Here is a 21,880-nt window from a genome sequence, read left to right on the forward strand (position 1 = left end):
AGCACATAAGGGCTTTTTTTTCTAGACTTTCCCAGATTGTCTCTCTTTCTCCTTTTTCTACCTTTTAATCTAGTATCTTTGAGCCCTAGTAAACTCCTCAAGATGGACATTGCTTGGTTTAGGGTGGAAAGGGGTCAAGCTCCACTGGCCTCCGCACAGAGCTGTGGAATTTTTCATTAGTGCACAGCTGGGTCACAAGTGGCTCCAAAGCCGTCTTAATATTGTGTAGGCCCACAGATTAGGAGCCGGAGAAAAGAAGCCGAAGCGCGATGCTCTCCACCAGACCCTGTCTTTGCATATTTGCAGACTTGTGCTTTTGAACACCTCATATTACTGTTTGTTTTATTTCTTAGACCCAGAACCTCTGGGTCAATAGTAATTATAAAGCCCTCCAATCCAAATGTTGTTTTTTAACCATTCCAGCGCTGAATCTGAAAGCCGAGTCCATTTATTTTCTTATAATGAAGAAAGTAAAGTGTCTTAGACCGTGTTTCAAACCTCTTGTAATTATGCACATCATGATTTAATCTAATCTGTGTTATTTTACTGGACGTGAGATGCAAATTGTTTTCGCTGCTGCAACTTTTTCAAATTGACTGTTGCTTACGAAGAAAAAAAAAGCTAAACTGTAGTCATATAACATCTGATAGCCATTACACTCACTAGCCATCGCTCTCGCCGTTCTGCTCGCTCCCTCAGAAGCAGCAGTCGATCGCAGTCCTGCATAAGCACTATAGTCCCCTTCACCTCACGCAGATCAGCCTGGAAGGAGGACGGACAAACAGCGCTATTAAAACATATACAAAAAGGGTGCGAGTGATTTTTACGGGTGTCTCAGCAGGAGCAGTCCAGACTTGCTTCTCGTGTCTGTGTCGTAAAGCTGTCAAATCTATCAGTGATGGCTTCTTACAGGAGGCGGAATAAACCGCCTTTTAAATTACTGTCTTTTTAAAAAAAAATGTTTTTAAAGAATAAGTAAAAGAATAAATCTCCAAATCTCCAGTGTCATAATTTCTTCACTGACACTGTCACTCGGGGGCGTGTGACCATATTGTTTGCTCTGAGCTCTAAAAACCGTACTTAAATGCGATGTTGCACTCATTTTACATACTCAGGAAGACCAGCTGTCCAAACAGCATCGTGTGTGCTCGCCTGCTTACTCTTGTATTTAGATGTGTACTTAGCCTCCTCTGCTGCCCAATACACTGTCCTTTTCACTCCATGAGCTTTGTTCTACCTGTGTGGCAGCGGAGGATTATTTCCACGCTGTTTTCCTAGTGACTCATTAGCAGATCGGTGTAAAGGAGAGAGGCACTGGGTAAACTGATGCTGCAAGACAGAGCTTGAACACGGCATGGCACTGACTCTGTCGTATGCCATATAGCTTGATACCACACAGCAGAAACGCTCGTTTTCAACGAGAGCATAGTCGAGGAAAACTGAGACGTGGTCTGCATGTTTAGAGGCAGTCTGTTCGAACAACACGTTCTCTCTTAACTGTATTTCGGGATTTGCGTAATCTGTGAAGAGCACGGCGCATGGAATGAGATCATTTGAATAATGACTTAAGGGTTAGGATTTCTTTTTGCAGCTGTGCAGTATAGCCTCACACACAGATATGCCTGGGATGTCCGTCTAGTCATGGGGGGGTGCGGGGAGACTCGTCTGAGGAGCCGTACATTCCAGCACATAGGAGCTCATGCTGCCATAGAAATAAAGTGGCCGTATTTATTTTCACAATAGTGGACATGTGGGATAGATGATCCTGGAAACATTTGACTCCACATTCACTGTAAGATCCGCCTTTTTTTTTTTACAGATTTAGTGTAGCTCTGTTCAGCAGCTATTATCGCGCACGCTCCCTCTGAGATGCAGGGCAGGTGCATATATGCATACTCGAACACATCGAACACCTCTTCCTGCTATTATCTTTGCTATGCCAAGTGCAATCAGCTTGTCTCATTCCTCCCCTGTGAGCTCGCATGCTCCGGTGCTGCGCTTCGGTGCAGGAAACAAGCAGAACCCTGTGGCCAGAGCTACGTGATGAAGAAGGCACCTTTGGGCCATTAGTGGTGTACACATTTCCCGTTAATGTGTTTTACTTTTACCTGCTGGGAGTTTAATTAAAAAACAAAGAGCCTCAATTTAAAGGCCATTATTATGCTAATGTAGTAAGCACGGGATGGTGATTAAGCAGCTTTTAGAGCTGACTGGAGCTGGCCTTTGGGAGCAGAAGCATGGCACTTTTTATTTGGCTTCATTACTCTCCATGAATCTATGCTCCAAAGAGAAATGCTGATACTATGAAACAAGGTCAGCCACAGAGGTTGTTTATGCAGACGGCATCATCGCTACTACTTTTTAACACTTTACTGCTCACGCAGGCCGAAAGTTTGTTTCAGGCTCCTTTCATGGTGAAAGAATCAATGACACTTTATCTGCTTTACACACAAAAATATGGTGCGTTAATGTACAGGCTCCCCCTTATTCGAATCTGCTTTTATCATTAGGCCCCTCTGCAAGCAATCAAACACTCGTATCAGCCAAATTCAGATTATTTTTAGGCTTGTGTGTCTGCCACGTGCAGAGGTCAGCGTAAATGTACATAGCAAAGTAATTTTCACAATGCTGAGACGAAGTTGAAAAGGTTTGCCGTCCTCCCTTTCACATGTAGCTAAACATCTGGGGATCAAATGTTTTCTTCTATGGCCAAAGCTCTTGATACAGTTGCTACAAAACCAATTATCCCTTATTAAGGCGTGTCTTGTGAAAAAAAAAACTAAAATAGTGGCTGTTCAACAGTTTGGAAAGTCTCTGCTGTGACGGATTAGTTTGGTGCTTTTCAGACAGCAAACAGGACAGAATATAATCTGAAAACGTGAAGGAGAAACAAGCTTTTCGTTTGATACACTAGCTGTTTGTCAAGATAATTCTTTGAGATCCGCGAGAAAATAAATATTAGATAAAACAGGGCTACAGCATGTTACTGTAGCATTAGCGCATCAAAAACAGATAAGCTCTGTCCTTTTGACTCATGTTTGGTGGATTTTAAATTTGGTTGAACCAAGCTAACCATTTCCACAGGTAACTGACTTCTCCTGCATTTAAACAGAAATCAGAGTCTGACCTACAAACCTTGGTCAGTGTAAAATGTTATTGCTAGTAACTTTTTCCATATCCATTTCATTCACTGTGATGGAAAAGCCAGTGGAGCGGCAACTTGCAACAAACTTGCATTCTTTCTTATTGCCAGCAGGGGGCAACTCCACTGTTTTTAAATAGAAGTCTGATTCTGTGGAAGTGAGTGAGAAAAGGACTCTACTTATCACTTGATTTATGACCTAAGGAAAGACTTCCTCAATGATTTTATCACCTCAATCGCTAGTTGCAGCTGTGTTTGAATACATCACGACGTTTGTTTTTTATATTATGAGCCCCATTAGATCAAAAGACAACAAATATCATGTTTCGCTGGGAGAGGTCACAAAGGCTACTGCTATCTTTTATATATTCTCTGGTTTTATCCTGGTTTGTGCTTTAGTATTTCTGCTAATGTAGTCTGCCTGGACACTGGTTCTACTCACATACTTCGCTTTAAAGTAAAAAAAAAAGAAGAAAAAAAAAGACTTATTAGCAAGAATGTGAATGAGCATAACCACCAAAAAATCTAAGTGAACTAGTCTGCCTTGAAAGTAAAAAGTCCTGGAAACATGCTCATCAGCTGTGTCAGGCAGTCTGTGAAATGACTGACTTGAGCTTTAGCCAGTAAGTCATTTTCTCCATCCCGTCCGGAGGGCCCTTTCCTGACCTGGCTCACAGGCCTCATCTCTCACCTCTGCATGATTGGCATGGCCACAGGTTTCCTGCCCAAACACGAGAGCCCATCTTCAAAGTAATAGCTTACAGCTGCTGCCGGGATAATCCTCATCCCCTCTGTCTTTGAAGGGCTGTGGTGACATAATAGCTCTGGCTGTTCTTTCCTAAATTCTTCTGCTGTCTCTCAGAGTGTTGTTCAATAGCAAAAGGGGAGTTAGGTGAGACTATTGCACGTGTTGCTAAATGTAGCGTGATTATCAAGCAGCATAAGCAGCTCCATACTCATCCCCTCTGCCCCCCTCCAACCTTCTCTCTTATTCTTCTGGTTTCCTTTTATCCCATCCAGTCCTCCTGATGCTTATCACTGCAGCAGAAGCATTAAATGTAATGTCTGTAGAAGGGCAATCACTGGCAACATGTGGTGAGAGCTTAAGATGTTGTCACACTTTAAGTTGCCCATAATCTGCTCAAAGGGAGCGTGGATAGTTCTCCAAAGCGCTTGCAAAAACAGAAAGGATAGAAGATGAACGACACAGAGGCCGACGTTTCTCAGCTGCACTTTACTCACTTTAAGTGTTCACTTGTTTCTGGCCTTTGCCCACTTTATAATTGTTCTTTTTGTGTGTGTGTGGAGGGGTTGGGGGGTTGGGTCCTATCTGCTGTTGTTGATGCTGCATTTTGTGCATTTTCTTGCAAGCCTTACAAGCCTCAGCAGTGTGATAATCTGTCACGGAGAGAGAGCGACATCCTTAGAAAAAAAAAAAGAACAGACAAGGGATTACAGGTATGTGGACACAGGATTAAAAAGAGGGATGTAATGATTCCTCCGGGAGTGAGGTATGTGCTGAGATGGCCTCTTCTTTTCATTTATGAGTCCCGTCCCGGGGAGGCCTGGGTAAATATTGACAGTTCTCTTGGCTTGAGATGCAGCCATTGATCCACACGGGAGGGTCTCATCACTTGATCTGTGCGCTCAGGTGTGGGAGGAGGAAAGGCGAGAGCCGGGACGCGACTGTCGCGCTGGTGGTCCCCTTTGTGGTGTCTTTTTATACTGATGCTGGTTCACCTCTGCAACACTGGGAGTCAAGTTACCGAAAGCAGCTCAACATCCAGAAAGTGGATTTTAGGTGGATACAAGCTTTAATGTGATTGGTCACTGGGATCAGCTAGAGGGACAAAGTGGTAATTGATCACTTAAATCAGTTCAGGTCTGATTTTCAGTCGCAGCTACATCTTCTTTGATATCTTTAATATCCCTGTAGATCAGTGCAGGGAGCGGTGTCTCTTTCTTGGTGCAGTTTCCAGTTAAATACCGCCTGTTGATATGTTTTTCTCTCTATATATAAAATAATCATTTACATCTCCCTCTCTGTCTCCTGTTGGCAGCGGCCTGTTCCTCAAACCACTAATCAGGTAATGTTAGGGAGGTTGAATGGCGTGCCTCCCTCTGGTCAACCTTCACTGCTCACACAGTGGTGTTGTTTTAAAGAGCATTCTTTAGCAGCTGAACTTGGAAAGGTATTAAAGTGGGATTAGGCTCCTCCACAATCCACTGCTTGTGTCATTCAGGGAGTTTGTGTTCTCCGCTGCCACCTCCCCACTCCTCCTCTGTTTGATTGTGGCTAGCCGCAGGAGTGGGACTGACTGTGCCTTTCAAAGGAGAGGGGTAGGGTTAAATCCCTAGTCCACTGCTCCCTGCTAATTCTCCTTGTTCCTTAGAGAAGGATTTACTTCTGCTGCCAGCTTCTCAAAGGCCTTCTCTGCCCATCCGAAAAGTCGGCGTTGCCTTCCTGTGGAGGTGTGGTTGCCATAGAAGGGGCGTCATGCATGGCTTTTCCATCTGAACCCCACTGAGAAAGGGGACCGGGGACTGAAAACAGGCAGAAAGTCCGGATTAGACCCGAGGACAAAGCAGGACAGGAAGATTCCAGAAGGGACGAATGGGAATTACAGCAGCAAAAATAATGCAAAGTGACAGAGAGGGGAAATAGAAAAATAATGGCTTACAAGATTAGACTCGGCAAAGGAGAAAGAAGAAAGGAAAGAGGGCTGAATGAGAATGTTTTCATCTAGATGAGAAGATTTTAGAGAGCGGTCGTAGGTGAATACGGAGTGCTGGACATATCAAAACCGCGCTAATAAGTCATTTCCTCAACTTTTTGCGCTCTCTCTGAGCCTAAGCTGGCAACCTTTAGCCAAACAGACTTAGAGCTGGGAACTTTGTCTTGACAAACCCATCGCCTCCTTAAGATGAGCCCAGCCTATAACGATCCTTCTAAAACCTAGAAACTGGCCTATTAATGCGCCGTTTGCGGGAATAAGTCAGTGTTTAAAATGTTTTCTAATGTTCTAAATGTTTTTTCTAATTTATTTTTTATAAGCCAAACTGGGTAGTTTGTTTAGAAAACCGATCCAGGTTGGCAGGTCAGTTAAACAAGATCCATGTTTGTTTGAGAAACATGCCGAAATTTCTTTTTCAGGGGATTATCCTAGAGGTTTTTCCATAGTTCAATAATAATCTTCTTAACTTATTGTAATAAATGAAAGATTAAAGGATTTTATGAACCCAGAGAGTGCCTGGGCTGACATCTCTGTTGTTTTATAAAGAAAAGAAGATGCTCTGTCTAACCATCCTTAGTTTATGGATCCAGGTTGTAATGCTCATTATGATGAATAGATGAATGGATATCTCGAAACTAGTAAAATAGGCTATTAATTGTTGTGAAGTGATTACGATGTTATAAAATGTAGCTCTCCCGATTGCGATCTGATGAGCAGCAGTGAAGCAATTATTTTAGAAAGCTGCAGAGGCAACAACAAAAACCAAACTTGCTACCAGCGTGCACACAGCTGTTCATACAAATGCATTTACATGTGTGAACACACACACGCACGCACACACCATATCACTACTCAATCAGTACCTATAACACCATTACCATAACAAAACCACCCTTTGGTTTCCCCTCTTCTCATATTTACACATTATATTCATCACTATCGCTCAACCCCGTCCCGAACCAGCAGATGATGTCAATTGCTCCTCTCACTACCTCCCTGCCTTGCACAATGAAATAGATGTTCACCACAAATAGATAGGCGGTTGCCAGCTGTCTTCCAGACCAGGGCAAACAAAGAGGCCACTAATAAATCCAGCTTTACGGCTGGACAAGATCAACCACACTCCCTGCCTCCTTGCTCCATTTAATGTGGCTTCTTCTAAACAACGGAGGGCAAATTAAATGCCACTCAGTCACCAATAAAACAATGCAAACATCTTCCTGAAAGCACATAAAAGAAGATGGAAGTGTTGTCTAGGAAATGGTGATAGAGGCAGTGTTGCGCCACAGAGGCACGATATTAGACGGTAAGATGAGATACAGACAGACCAGGCCCACTAACCAGCAATGAATCATGATATGATATCTGATGCATATAGAGCATTGTGTGGATATGAAAGAAATGCATAAACTGCCAACAAAGGCTTGATTAAGATCATCAGGGTTTAGTAGTTGCTGCACTGGAGCATGATCTAGCCTGTTTTTTTTTTTTTTTTTGGGGGGGGGGGGGGGGGGGGGGGGTTTGGTCAGGCTTGTGAGGGGGTTGGGGTCAGTCCCCATGACTGAGCTCACTTGGAATGATGCAAGGCTGGGCTCAGCCTAAAATTTTAACAGATGACTAGCTGCCAAAGGAGGCACCTCTTTCGCTGCACGGCAAACACTGTAACCCTGGACAATTAGCAGATAGGCAGAGATGTAAGTTGGTAAGACCTGTTGAACATTCAGGTCCCCGAGGAAGAATAGCTTCAACTCTCATCGTGCACGTAATTACTGTCGGGTGAGAGAGGTCCCTGCAATATTTTCAGTTTCCGAATTTAAATTATGTTTGTTGAGATAACTTGAAGTGGCACATAAATACTTTCAAATAAATCTTAAGATATAAGGAACGGTGGAGGGAAACCAACGCTTAGAAATTACATTCAAATTAAAGATGATTACAATGCAGAAAAATCTAATTAACACCGAATGCAAAAGTTAAGAAGTAGAACTTTACAATTGGCAATTAAAGTAGGCAGATATATAAAGCAGTGTCTATTTCTTTTTTTATGTTGGTGTTGCCGAGGATGGATTACATTTTGTGTTTCATTGTCCTTTGCGCAGTGATTAGACAAACTATTCGTTTGATAAGATCCAATTGAAGAAGCCTGATTTGTTATGTTTGGTTTCGAGCCTTTGTTTTGGTGAGGTTTATAGAAGTTCCCTGGCAGTTGAAATAACTACATCCAAAACACCAAAATGGGCTAGATGGGACTATGCTTATGGAAGTGTGAATAATAATTTGTCGTAAAGCCTTCCAGGCTATTGTTAAATATTTTGTAAGGCCAAATGAGCTGGACACTACACAGGACCAAGATACTGAAACAGTCATAATCAAACCAGATATAAGTATACAGTGGTGTGAAATAGTGTTTGCCCCCTCACTGATTTCCTAGTGTTTTGCATATTTGTCACACTTTAGATGTTTCCGGTCATCCAACAAAATTTAATGATAGACAAAGGTAACCAAAACACACCAGCAAGTCCACCTCTGAATGGCTTAAAAAAAACTTTGGAGTGACCTAAGCCCTAACCTGAATCCGATTGAGGTGCTGTGGCACGACCTTAAAAAGCCGGTTAATGCTCAGAAACCCTTCAATGTGGCTGAATTACAACAATTCTGCAAAGAAGAGTGGGTCAAAATTCCTGCACAACGCTGTAAAAGATGCTTGACTGCATCCAGTTATTAGGCTTATGGGGCAATCACTTTTTAACACAGGGTCGCATAGCTTTGGATTTTCTTTCCCCCTTAACAATAAATACCTCCATTTAGAAAATGCATGTTTTTTTACTTGTGTTATTTTTATCTTTTTCACAAGTGCTGCTTTGAACAGCAAAATTCGGTTTGGGTGTTCTGTTTAAATCACCACACTTCCTACCATATTCTCTTTTATTTCTTTATAGGTTGTTTGCAACCAAGTGCAGCGGCTGCATGGAGAAAATCGCCCCCACAGAGTTTGTGATGCGTGCTCTGGAGTGCGTCTACCACCTGAACTGCTTTTGCTGCTGCGTGTGCGACCGCCAGCTGAGGAAGGGCGATGAGTTTGTTCTGAAGGAGGGTCAGCTGCTTTGCAAGATTGACTACGAGAGGGAGAAAGACTTACTCAGCTCGGTCAGCCCGGATGACTCAGACTCAGGTGAGCCTTCTGCACCCTCTCACACAAGAGTGAGAACGACACTGTGGTGCGATCGTCAAATGGCACCAGGGTGTTGTATTCTGTATGCTCTGTCCCATCACAGCTGTGGCCACCTAAGACGTCCTCCACGAGGAACCTGGTTCTGAATCTTACTGGATTTAGTTTTAGTTTTGTTAATAGCAAAGGAATAAAGCAGTTCTAGATACTAGATGTATTGACATCTGAGGTCTTGCTTACAGCCCAGGCCGTAAAAGGTCTAGCGTAGCTCCATCTGCAGCTTTTCAGTGGCTGATTTTGTAGCATTCATTCGAGCAGGGAGCGTAAGTTTATGATACAGTAGGAAGTGGAAGCAGGACAAAGCCAAGCCACCCTGTATTAATGGTGCTCCATGCGTGGGCAGGATCTGGTGCTGGAAAGAATTAAATCACTGTATCACGGTGAGTGACAGAGGGATTTGAGGCCTTTCTGCAGAAAGCCTGCACCTCCACTCTTATCAGCTCTAGTGTTCCTCTCCTATAGCCTCCATACACATTGAGGCATCTTGCCAAGCCTCGCTGTTCACTACCATCTGGCTCGCATTTAAACATGCACAAAAGCAGGGAATTTGTCAAATACATCTGTGCCTGTGTCAACTTTTGTCAACTTGTGGGAATATTTGCTCCACGTCTTCCTCGTTTGCTTGTATCCCAGTGTATCGCACAGGCATGTCTTTTGTGCATGTCTCAGAATTTAAAGATGGAGAAAATGTTGACATGAATAGAGGTTAACCTCGGCATGTGGCAGATGAAATGTAGGTTTTCATTGGTTACATATCAGAACCAGATGACAGGAGACAATAAGCCATCAAGCATGCGCCTGCGCCCTGAAGTCATTGGGGTTTGTTAACAGCAATTGTAGTTTTGATTTGTAAACACTTTCTTTTAGCCTCATATGAAAAAAAAAATTAAATGTAATAACTGAATAATAAAAATTCTATCGTCATTTGTTTTTTGTTTTTTCAGCATCTACTAGCAATCAGCTAAAGGATGTGACCAGCCCAAACCAGTTTATGTATAAAGCATTATGTGGTGTTACATTATATAATATTGCATCATGTGCAGATATTTAGCCTATTACAACTTGCAATTCAGTAAATTAGCTTTCAAACTACTGTCTTATTTGAGTTGGTCTGATACTCTGTTCAAACCATGCTTGCTGGCTTCACAGTTTAGCTTAGCTTGATGGAAATGCTTCTTTACTCAGTGGGCCTGCCTCTTTTTAAATAGCATTTAGTATAATTAACTCATAGGTTGTGGAAGCAGATTAGCAGGTCAATTATTTTCAGTTATTAAACAAAATCAGGTCTCAGGAAACGGAAAACTCTATGAAACATTAATTATTTATCCATCCATCCATCCATTCGCTACCGCTTATCCTTTTCAGGGTCGCGGGGGGCGCTGGAGCCAATCCCAGCTGTCATAGGGCGAGAGGCGGGGTACACCCTGGACAGGTCGCCAGTCTGTCGCAGGGCTAACACATTAATTATTTATATTTTGCTCAATTTTAATTACTCTAAATCCAGATAGAGCTAATGGTGTAAATAAATTAGTGATGAAATTGTTGCTATTCTTTAAAGAATTAGACAGAAAAATACAAATTCAAGTTCTGTGAAATATAGTCCTTCTTTTTGTTCCATTATGTTTACAGTTGTTCATGTTGCATTTTATTTAAATAACTGTTATATTATTATATAGTCTGCGACACCATGAGTGCAGTGGGTTGCTGCATCAGAAAGATAGGTGACTTCACTGAAACAAGTAAAAACTGTGAAGCAAAATGGACATTATCTCGCCTAAGCAATATCAATATCAGTGGGTGCTTGTCATAATATTCCCTGATAACAGTGAAAAGTGAATATGGTGGGGCTTCCCAACAGACAGCTCTGTCCCAATTTAACGTCTGAACACACATATATATATATATATATATATATATATATATATATATATATATAGATGACAGCAATTTTACTGACCCAGATTTTAATATCCTGCCCTTGACAGTTAAAGTTTAGCAAAGTGTATAAATTCCGTCATTATTTTAAGGTTAAGTTTGAATCGAGACTATCTTACATATTGTGTTGCAGGAGATGCATTTCCCATATGTACTCATTGCCTGTTTCATGTTGCACTTGATGTAGTACTCTTATCAGAGATTGATTCTGTGTAAATCAGAGAAAGCTGAGAGTAATAATTTACTAGTGACATTGTGTCCAGTTCAGTGACAAATGTGCATATTTCACTGTGCTTTCCATAGATGTCTGTAGGTCTAATCATACATGAGGCCTTTTCCTTTTGTAATAAATTGATAATGTATCAAAAACACATGTGTCTCCTTTGATTAGGCACTTGTGGTGTGTGAATCTCTTGAAATAGGGAAGAATGAAAATATATTTATCAGCAGACTGTCATAGACAAAAAAAATAAGGGTGTAGGCAGTTCAAGCTTGTGCTCATGATACAGAGAACTGATTCTCTTTACAGAGAAAAGTGACGATGAGGAGTTGGACATCAAGCCAGAGAAAGGCATAGGGAGCCAGGGGAAGGGGGATGACAGCAAGGATCCAAGGAGGCCCAAAAGACCACGAACCATTCTGACCACTCAACAGAGACGGGCCTTTAAGGCTTCTTTTGAGGTCTCTTCAAAGCCCTGCAGAAAGGTAAGACAAAGCTTTAATAACCAGCTGCAACTGAGTAAAGAAAATCTGAGATTTATGTTTTTTTAATTCCCTGGTAAGGGTTTAGATAGAAGTTGAGATGCGAACCACGAGCCCTACAGTAGTTTGACAAATAAAATTCTCAAATTAAAAAATCTCCCCCACCTCAAAGCTGAGCTTTGAAGTGGCAAGCAGCATTCTGTTCTGTGTTAACCGAGGCAGTCTGGTGTAACGCACTCCGTCTGCACCAAATGTCACACTGAGATAGGAGAACTCCCTCCATAGCCCGGGCCCTAAAACAGGCGCTGCACTTGGTCCGAACTTTGAAGCGGCAATAACCAGTAGGTCCAAAAAGACCACTGCATTCAGTCAGCATTGACTTAAAAGTAAATCAAAGAAGCAGTGCGGCTGTTAGGAACTGTGGCAGTTATGTTAAGGCGGAACGGGATTTCAGAGGGCTGTGAAGCGTTTCGGTTTTTTGTGTGATGCTCACAGTATTTTGTTTGGATTTTCAGGTGAGGGAGACTCTGGCTGCAGAGACAGGACTCAGTGTTCGGGTGGTCCAGGTGTGGTTTCAGAACCAGAGAGCTAAGGTGAGAGCAAATACCACAAAACAAATTGCATTTTGTGTCCTTACCCTACCCACTCCCAAAAAAAGCAGCTTCGGTCCATTTTAGAGTTCAGCTAGTAAATCACCACAACTATGTGTGTTAAACTTATCACTGCATTCCTTTTGCAAATGCAAAAGAGCAAGGAGCTGCAAATCTAGCTCACTCTTGCATTAAATGTCTACGCCCTCCTCTTTTCTGATGATTATCTTGTGAAAACCTTTGATATTTGACAATGAAGTGCGCTCAGATACAGATTTTACGCAGTTCATTCAAGGGTGAAGAGCGAGGAGCATCCTTTTTAAATTAAAGAGAGCATGTTAGTTTTGGGAGTTCCTCACAACTTTGACTCCTTCGTTTCAGATGAAGAAGTTGGCAAGAAGACAGCAGCAACAACAAGAACAACAGAATTCTCAAAGACTTGGCCAAGGTACGATGCTCCACATACCCTGCAAACACAATGGAGGCCCATTGTCTCCGGCAGCCCCAAGCTTGAAGTGATATTTGTACATATCTCCAAGTAGGTCAAGAGTGTTTGTATCGCGGCAATAGTTTGTTGTTGATGTTGACATCGGAATAGGGAGAAGGTGTACCAATTGCTTAATCTCAAAACAGGAACTTTTCTTCTCTCGCTTACGCTGCGCTCTAATCAAAGCTGTATTTGCTACTGATGCTGAATTACAAATTACAAATATGTCACTGTGTAAACAAGGGCACTTCACATGAAGGGTAAAATGGAAATTCAGTTTGGAAGCCAAATGAAATGAATCATCATCATTTCACCTAACCACTATAAAGGAAAGCGAATGGGGATGGGCTCCAGTGATGAAGCCACAAGAACTTTGCGTCCCACATTCAGTTAGCCAAGAGCATTGTTTGTAGAGGGAAATGGGAGAGAAGCCACAGCGAGGACTACCGTATGTTTCCATAAAAACAACAAGGGCGAGCAATCCACATATTTGGGGTACAAATAGGAATCTATCAGGAAGTACCTACTCTGTAGTTTTCTCTTGGTCAGCGTCACCGGCTCTCTGTTTGCGTAGTGGCATTTAATATTTTGCAGACTCATCTGAAGTCTTCTTGTTGGCTGTATTAACTTTGCCCCTTTGCTTTCATTGCCTTGCAGAGGTGATGTCTAATCGAATGGAAGGGATGATGAACTCCTTCACACCGCTGGCTCCGCCGCAGCAGCAGCTGGTCGCCATGGATCAGAATGGTTACAGCACAGACCCGTTCCAACAGGGGCTCACCCCCCCACAGATGCCCGGGGACCATATGAACCCATATGGTGAGCATCTACCCCACCCCCCACCCCTCCCTTACACACACACACACACACACACACACTACTACACCCCCCAAAAACCCCACTGCTGCTTACAAAGCGCACACATGCCTGTCCCTTGATCAACCTCAAAGCTCCCCAGTGTGGGACATGTGCTCAGGCCACAGCCCCCTGATTTAAGTTGCTCACAGAGAAGAACGAGCAGCTTCTCCTCCCACATGAGATAACACAAGTGTTCTCATAAGCCGTTGGGTTTTGAAGTGTAATTTCAAATCTGTTTAATATGGTTTTAACTCCTTGCCCCCAGCCCCGTTACTGATGATGTTTCCGAATGTTGGTAAAAACATGTGGTCTATGTGGGCAGCTTAAGATAAAATGCACTGCAAATAATGATTGAAGACCGTGTGAGCTAATGAATCAGAATTGGAAAACAACAAGCCTCAGATTTCTGTTTGATAAAGGAAGGAATTAGAGCGCAAACAAAGGCGGGAGGGGGGAAAAGAAAAAAGAAAAAATCAGTCAATCAAGTGTTAGTCCACAGGATGTAACTGGAATAACACATTTTCGAGCGATGTCCTCAACATGTCCCAGAGGGACCATTTCCTGAAGTTCATAACTTCCTTATAATTTGCCTCCATTTAGTTCTCTTCGGTAGTAAGAACCAAATCCCCAGTCTCATCACTCTCCTTTGGTTTGGGGAAAAGAACAATATTGGCAAGGCATTAAAAGATATGTCTCAAAACACTGTCCCCATTTTGTGCAACACTATCATTAAGATCCAGAGTGTAATAAAGTTAACTATTCCCTCCAGAGAAATAACATGTTGAGGTTTTATGAAAGGCGTAAACAGTTGCTATTAACCAGATCTTTTAGGAGGATGCCCCTTGTTTACATGCTCCCTCACAGACCGCAATTGTCCCAGTGAGCGCAGCAAAAAGTGAGCTTTGATGATATCTAACAAAACAGTTCTCACATTTGTGATGACACATAACAGCAGTTTCTCAAAGGGACTATTAGTAATTATAATTTCCCAACGCTGCTATAAATCTCAAATACAAGATTACACCGATTTCACAGCCAGAGTAGGGTGTTGTGCTCTTTGAATGACGCCTTTGCCTCTGAATCCTGACGGCTTTTTCCGTATCCGCTCTCTGCAGGTAATGATTCTGCATTCCATGACATAGACAGTGACACGTCCTTAACCAGCCTCAGTGACTGCTTCATGGCATCGTCAGAAGTCAACTCCTTGCAGGCCCGCGTGGGGAACCCCATCGACCGCCTCTACTCCATGCAGAACTCTTATTTTGCGTCATGAAAACAGAAGAGGAAGCTAACATTAGCGCAGAATAAACTGCCCATCTCAACCTGAAGAGCGATGGATGGCCAGGACCTACGCTAACATGGACATGACAGAAGAAACACCTCCTTGCAGTAGCTCCTGGTTATGTGTGGAAGCTTACTGAAAAGATAGTAAAACCACTTATTGTAGGACAGTGACGATTCCTGGGGGAAAGACTTAAATATTGTTAGAGATTATTTGGTAGGATTGCTTATTTGTCACAGGAAATATTACTCTTTTCTTTGTTCACTTAAAGGAAATAAGTAGATATTGAAGCCACTGATTACACACTCTCAAGCCAAATAACACAAAGAATTTATACAGTGCATGATCAATTGTAAACAAAAAGTTTTTGTAAGCTCCCCCCTCCCTCCCTTCCTCCCCCAGTTAAGATGTGGTGTTTGGACTGTTTCTTCTTTCACACTACATGGGATTCCATGTTCACCGTTAGCATTTTGATCACTTTCCATAGGTTTAGATATTGTGTTAATAGTAAATAGGTGCAGCATGTCTGCAAGAGTGACTGTACATTTGTGTATGTATGAGAGAAAGAACTGTTTAGCTGAGACAAAAGTGGAGAATTTGGTGGACAAGTAGGATCAGTGAAGTGTAAATACTTTCCCCAGGCAAATTGGATGTGCATGTTAAAAATGGAAAGCATTCTATTTATTTAACTATAACAGGCTCTTGAAGGTACATATTAAAACTGAAAAGCTTTATTTAAAAAGGAGAGCATTTTTGTTGAGGAATTAGTGAGTTCATGAGTATCACAGCTCATCTGTATACCTTTTTAATATGAAGATTAACCCTCTTGTTTTTGTTTTATTCAGCCAAGCTGTAAATGGGCAAAGTTGCTATTTATTTCATACAGACCATAAACCTTTTGTTGTCATTGTCCTATGTGCATTATCAAAATGTTAAAGTTGCTAATTGACCAAAGTCGACTGGTTTGATGAATAAACAATGTCTTTCTCCTGATAATGTTAAATAAATACCATCAGTGACAAGTCATCAAGTATTACCAACTTTTGGGGCTCAAAAATTAAGCCAGTGTGGGAGTGCCAAAAACTGCAGTTGCTCAAATGACAACTTGAGGCTAATTCCAAAAGAAAGTCAGTCCTTTTGATGTTTTGCAGACATGTGATTAACCCTCTGATGTTAACTTGTCTATCATTTTGGACATGTGACAGTCATGGTATGAATAAGGCCCCAATCACACCGGCCTAGAGAACTGTCTGTGACCATCCAGTAATCTTTCGTCGTGAGGGGAAAATTAGTATTGCCTGACTGGTTATTGGTAGTTGCTGGAGGTTGATGGCAGTCGCTGGCAAAATGATTGTTAAAGCCCCAGTCACGCAGGCCAACAGACCTGCCAGTGACCCCCTTTCAAACAATGGTTGCTAGCAAAAAATGTGTATTCCCCAACTGGTTGGCAAGCATACTAGCATACTGCTGCAATCGTGGTTTGAATGGAAGTGGCAGAATTGTCTACACACACCGGCCAGCTAGTCCCTGAGCTGCAGTTAAACTGTGAAAAGTTTTTCATGTTTGTCTACAAACACTTGTAAACTACTAGCTGAGCTGTAGTAAAACCTGAAAAAGTGCAACACAAACCAGAAATGGAGACCATCTGTCTTCAAAGTAAAAATTGAAACATGTTGGCTGCAGCACTGAGGCTCAACTTTTACTTTGAAGATGAACCTTCTTTCATTTCTGGTTTGTGTTACAGTTTTTCAAGTTTTTATATTGCTCAGCTAGTAGTTAACAAGTGTTTGTAGACACAGGAAAAAACTATAGGCAACTGTGGAAATAACAACCGAAGCTATCCCCAGGACCCAGAACTAATCTCTCTCAGCAACAGCCACTGTTGCTGCTGCCATCTAGTCAGGGTAAAACACATTTCCCTAGCAACCATGGTTGTAACATGTGTAATACAACTGACAACTCTTGATCAATGTGTGTAGGATGTCACTCGAGAAACTTTAATAGACTTTGAATCATGGTATTAACTTGGTTAGGCATCAAACACCTAGATCTAGAGACCAGTAAGTGAACCTCTAGAAATCTCCAATCACTAGGGAAAAATTTGGTATATTGCCCAATTCGTTGGCTGCTGCTAGTTGAAATTGGTCCCAACAAAGGTGCTGCACCAAAGCCCTTTTTGTGATTGTTTTGGTCACTAGCATTTTGCTGGGGTCACCTGTAGTTTCCATGGAGGACGTCAGCTTGTCTACAAATATCCACCATTTATTCTCCAACCTGTTCAGAAAATTGAAGAAGTGCAATGCAAACTGGAAACAGAGACTGTTCACCTTCAGAGTAAAGGTTGGGCCTCACTGCTACAACTAACACATTTCAAAGGCCCAATTTTGACTTTGAAGATGAACAGTCTCCATTTATGGTTTCCATCATACTTTACCCAGTTATACTAGAATTTGGTGAATACTTTGCCAGTGTTTGCAGACAAGTTGCTGTCTTCCTTACAAAGTGCTAGTGACCAAAGCAAGAAGGTTTTCAGTGCAGCCCCGTATACCTCTCACAAATTGCACAGACTTTTCCCTAGCAACTAGTGGGGGTTACTGACTGGTCCATAGTCCTGCATGAATAAGGCCTTAGCAAGGTGAATCCATGACTGTATGGGTGCATCATGCAGACACAGATATCTCCAAGTTGGTGCAAACATAACATAGAACCCCCCCCCAAAAAAAAAAAAAATAATAATAATAATACCACAGTGGAGCAAGTATGGAGAGTTAGTGCAGTATCTGTATATCATATGTTTGTTACTTTCACTAATGTGCAGGTATCTGTGTATCCCAAGGAAAACATCTAGCTGACCAAGCTAGCTAGCCTTAGCTTATAACTCTGTGCTACATATCCTTAGTTTTTCAGTTCTGTGAGAACAGTACTCTATATTCACACTATTCTCAGCACGTGTGAGCTACTTCAGTTAATGGCCTTTATGCACAATTCATTAAATTCATCTTTAATTTTTAGCAGCATTATCAATGGTTCTCGAAAAATAATAGACATTATTGGTCCCAAAAAGTTCAATCCTAATAAAACTGGTGGTCACTTGACTTTTCTTTTAGCACCAATACTTAATTTAAATGCTTCTGTATTTAGTAAACATTATAATGTACTAAAATTGTGAAAACAGTAAAGATAACTACTTTACATTAGCGTGTTAGAGTTTTTTTGTGAACATTTTATAACACTGGCATTAGTTAGAACTTATGTAAGTCCTTTACAACTCATTGACTACATTTACAACTCAACTGTAACCTAGCTAATTTGTCCAACATCAGTAGCAGACCTGAGTAAGCATGAAAACATTCCAGTTTATGACTTGTCTGTAAGAGAATGCGGACGTTAAGGCATAAACACCTATGTGGGCTGAGGGTGAGGTCGGAGAAAAGTTCAGGTGACATACCAGTACAGCTGCACGACTACAGCGCAAACCCCACCTATAACCTCAGGGCTGTCGGGCGGTTGCTTGGAAGTACCATCTGGGTGCTCCTTCATCTCACTGACAGTTCTCAGTGCTGCCAGGCAGTCTTCCACCCACAGTCTGTTTAGTCATGTGACCAAACAGATTAATCAACACACGCATGATCTTGTGTCTTATTGTGTCTCGGTATGCTTCGCAAAATGTAACTAGCTAGAACATAACAGAAGATGACTGCACTATCTTCTCTCCATCTACCTATATATAACATTTACTGTCGATGGCTATCTTGTCTTCAATCTGACAGCCAGGTGTTGGAATTGTTACACTGCCATTTATCTTCGCTTGTCATTCCACAAGGAGGAAACGCCCTACAGTGACATCATCTTAGTCTTAGACTGGGTACTCATTGGACGGGTGAGATTTTGGTTTTAAAACACCCCAAATATTCGTCAAACCCAGCTGTGAATAAAAGGCACGGTCAGCTTAAGTTGCCATGCAGCAGATAAACTAAAGCATAGCAAACATGATAAACTGTCAGGCTGAACAGTGTGTGCGTCTGTTTGCGACTGTCTGCTTGACTTAGTGTGTGTCTGTTTTCAGGTTTAATGAGAACAACGAACATGTTAGCGTCAGGTTTCTAATATATATGTGGATTCAAGTGTGAAAGATGTGAAAGACTGAGTAAACAGACATGACAAAGACTTCCACTTACAGTAAACATGAATGAGGCTGTTACGCACACACTGTGTTTGCACGGGGGCCACGGTACAGTTGGTTCAAGCGCTCTCCTTTCAGGCCAGGCCAGGTGAGCTTACAGAAAGGTGTTTAGGTGTGGAGGAGGACAGAAGGTCCTACTGCTGACATTGTAGTGGAAAAGATGAGAGTAAACCTCAAAAACCATAAATCCTATGACATATTTTGAACATTGGCTGCTTTTTCACTCATTTTCAGACCTGTGAAACATTCAAAAGAGACTTAACTTAAGGGATGAACCAGTGTTCTGTCTAATTCTCCTTTTTGGAAAAAAAAAAACAAAATCAACCATTCAACATGTTTGTCCAGAATGTCCTGAATTTTGGTTTAGAACTAGATTGGTCTTGTTGAATAACTTCTGAAAATAATCATTTAGCTAAATTGTGGTGATGTGCTTTCATCACAGCACTCTCTCCTGTCAAGATTTAGAAGGCAATATGCCTGGATGGTAAACATGTAGCTGTCGCCACTACCCTGTTAGCTTATCTTGACTGAATTTAAATTCTAATCTAGCTCAAACAAAGGAAAGGGATAGCTTCCATTTTTTATTATTTCCTATGATAAAACTCTTTCCTGTCATAAACTGTCATAATCTTTATAATATAAATATCTACTCTATCCAATCTCCTCCAGGTGTGGAGTAGACTAGACTTAAAAACAAAAACACAAGCAAATACATGTGTTTCATCAACTATCTCCCTACAGTTTTACTTTTCGTTTGCCAAAAAAGTCACGGTAATGAGCAAACATAATCCATGTCACTGCTTGTTCACTGGCACTTGGTTGTGAATTGGCCAAAAGAGACCGTCAGAGGTTGAGGTAAGCGTGGCCCCGATATAAAAACAGTCACCCTGAAACCTGAGCTGGAGACACAAACTCACCAAGAGTTAAAGAGTCAACCCTCAGTATACTGTTAACACATTTTCTCTTCTACCTTTCTGGCACCACGTAGGAAATGAGTCTAGTGACAATATTTTCATTAGATAACCAAAATCCTGAAATTTTCTACCTGAGACGTAATTGGACGTTTGTGGTTCATTTAGTCTCCTTAACTGTTAGCTTTTCTTTCCCGGCCCATCAAAAACACATGGAGCTCGATTTGTTATTCGGGGTAATTTAAAACAAGTTTCTGACCAGCTGCCCCATAAAAGCACAACGTGACCCGAGACAGTAGCTGAAGAGTGAACAACAGGGCCGCACATCCAACCCTTACTTCATCGCTCGCACTCAGTCAGGGAGGGGCTCATCCAAACCATTTTTTTTTTCAATTTTATTTTGAAATGCCCACTGTTTAAAATTTACTGTTCTTCTAATTGGCATTCCCAGTTGTCATTTCTGAGCGTCACAGTTACATTTTCTTTCCAACCAAATCCAATTAATTGTTGCTTTGCCAGGCCAAAGACACTCAGACGTTTGTGGGTTTTAGCACTGTCTAGATTTCTTCTCATGATTTCCCAGGGTTTGCAGGAGTTCACAGCGAGTCCCCAGTTGAGACGGTTGGGGGAGGTTTTGGGGGTGTTTTTGTTGGGCATTTTCCATGGCGTGTGGTTAATTGTTCAGGGAGACTTTTAAGCAGCGTCTGACACATATTCTTTGAGCCTTGAGGGCTTGTGCATAATCAAATAAAAGGCTATAGTGTGGTTTTTTTTACCAGAGTGAGAGGTCATAGCCAAACCTCCGAGCATGCCCTCACAGCAGTGTGTTGCCCTGTTGTGTCAGTCAGCGGCGCAAGACATTGGTGCCTCTGTATGACACATTATATGCAAGTTACATGTCCAACATACAGTACTTCTTGGTTTCACTGTAACCAACTAGTGTACTGTAGCACCATAAACTGCGTGCCATAGATATGTGAACAGTGTTCATAGAGGTCAGCATATTTGTAGTATGTAAGACTTTAAAATAAAATACAAAAGCCACAATTCGAAGGAGGGTTCAGTGAAAATCCAGTCCTATCCTCTCACATCTAAAAAGAAATTATTGGAACCTTGCCATAAACATTTCTGGCACACGTAAACATATTGCTGCAACTGTTTTATTCACCTCCTGCCTTTGTTTTATGCTGAGAAAAAAACAGCTCGGGATTCACATCTCAGCGCCCAGGGGTGTAGATAGAGCCCTGGATAGGGCTGAGTAATCCCCACCTCTATTGGAGCCCATCTGTTTTGGTTTTCATTTTTCTGCATTATTAGTGCTTATTGGTACATGGTCTAGGAGCGTAGCCAGGGTGTTTGAAGTCAAGGAGGAAGGTGATGCCAGGGGCATTAGCCGAAGGAATGGTGACCTTAAGGTCCGACACAAGGCAGCACTCTCACCCTCCGGGAGCCTCTCCCTTGATGTTGGAATCTAAGTCCTGCACTCTCTCCAACCCCAGGCTCCAGGGACATTACAAATTTGCCACATCATCTGACAATTGGGTAATATCTTAAGCATAACATTTTATTATTTGTGCCTTAGTCATAGTGTGCAGAGTCATGCATATTGCAGTTATAATTCTATTAAAAAGGGAAAAGTGGAGCTACATAACTCCCATATGATATGCACTACATAATTAAGGCACAACAAAGTTTTGAATTAGATGTGAATGCCAGTATAGCAGTAGACATGCACACTGATGAAGCTAAAATGTCAGTTTTAGTCTATGTGATAATCTCACAGGGGTACCATGTGGGTTGGCTCTAAAAGTCAACTCTTATGTTAA

The 21,880-nt window shown here is 41.8% G+C and overlaps 1 protein-coding gene across 3 annotated transcripts in view; it reads left to right on the forward strand.

Annotated features, from left to right (window-relative positions):
* The window catches only part of lmx1bb (LIM homeobox transcription factor 1, beta b), a 52,928-nt gene extending 35,209 nt beyond the window's left edge, over positions 1-17,719 (forward strand). For all 3 annotated transcript variants that reach the window (XM_082553336.1, XM_082553334.1, XM_082553335.1), the window contains 6 exons: positions 8,817-9,049; positions 11,571-11,746; positions 12,259-12,336; positions 12,715-12,781; positions 13,478-13,639; positions 14,794-17,719. In XM_082553336.1, coding sequence (XP_082409462.1) covers positions 8,817-9,049; positions 11,571-11,746; positions 12,259-12,336; positions 12,715-12,781; positions 13,478-13,639; positions 14,794-14,951 — 874 coding nt within the window. In that variant the 3' untranslated portion in view covers positions 14,952-17,719. The remainder of the gene's footprint in view (positions 1-8,816; positions 9,050-11,570; positions 11,747-12,258; positions 12,337-12,714; positions 12,782-13,477; positions 13,640-14,793) is intronic.
* The last annotated feature ends 4,161 nt before the right edge of the window (positions 17,720-21,880 follow it).

Source organism: Aulonocara stuartgranti, assembly GCF_965226115.1.
Source record: "Aulonocara stuartgranti genome assembly, chromosome: 12".
Taxonomy (NCBI): Eukaryota; Metazoa; Chordata; class Actinopteri; order Cichliformes; family Cichlidae; genus Aulonocara; species Aulonocara stuartgranti.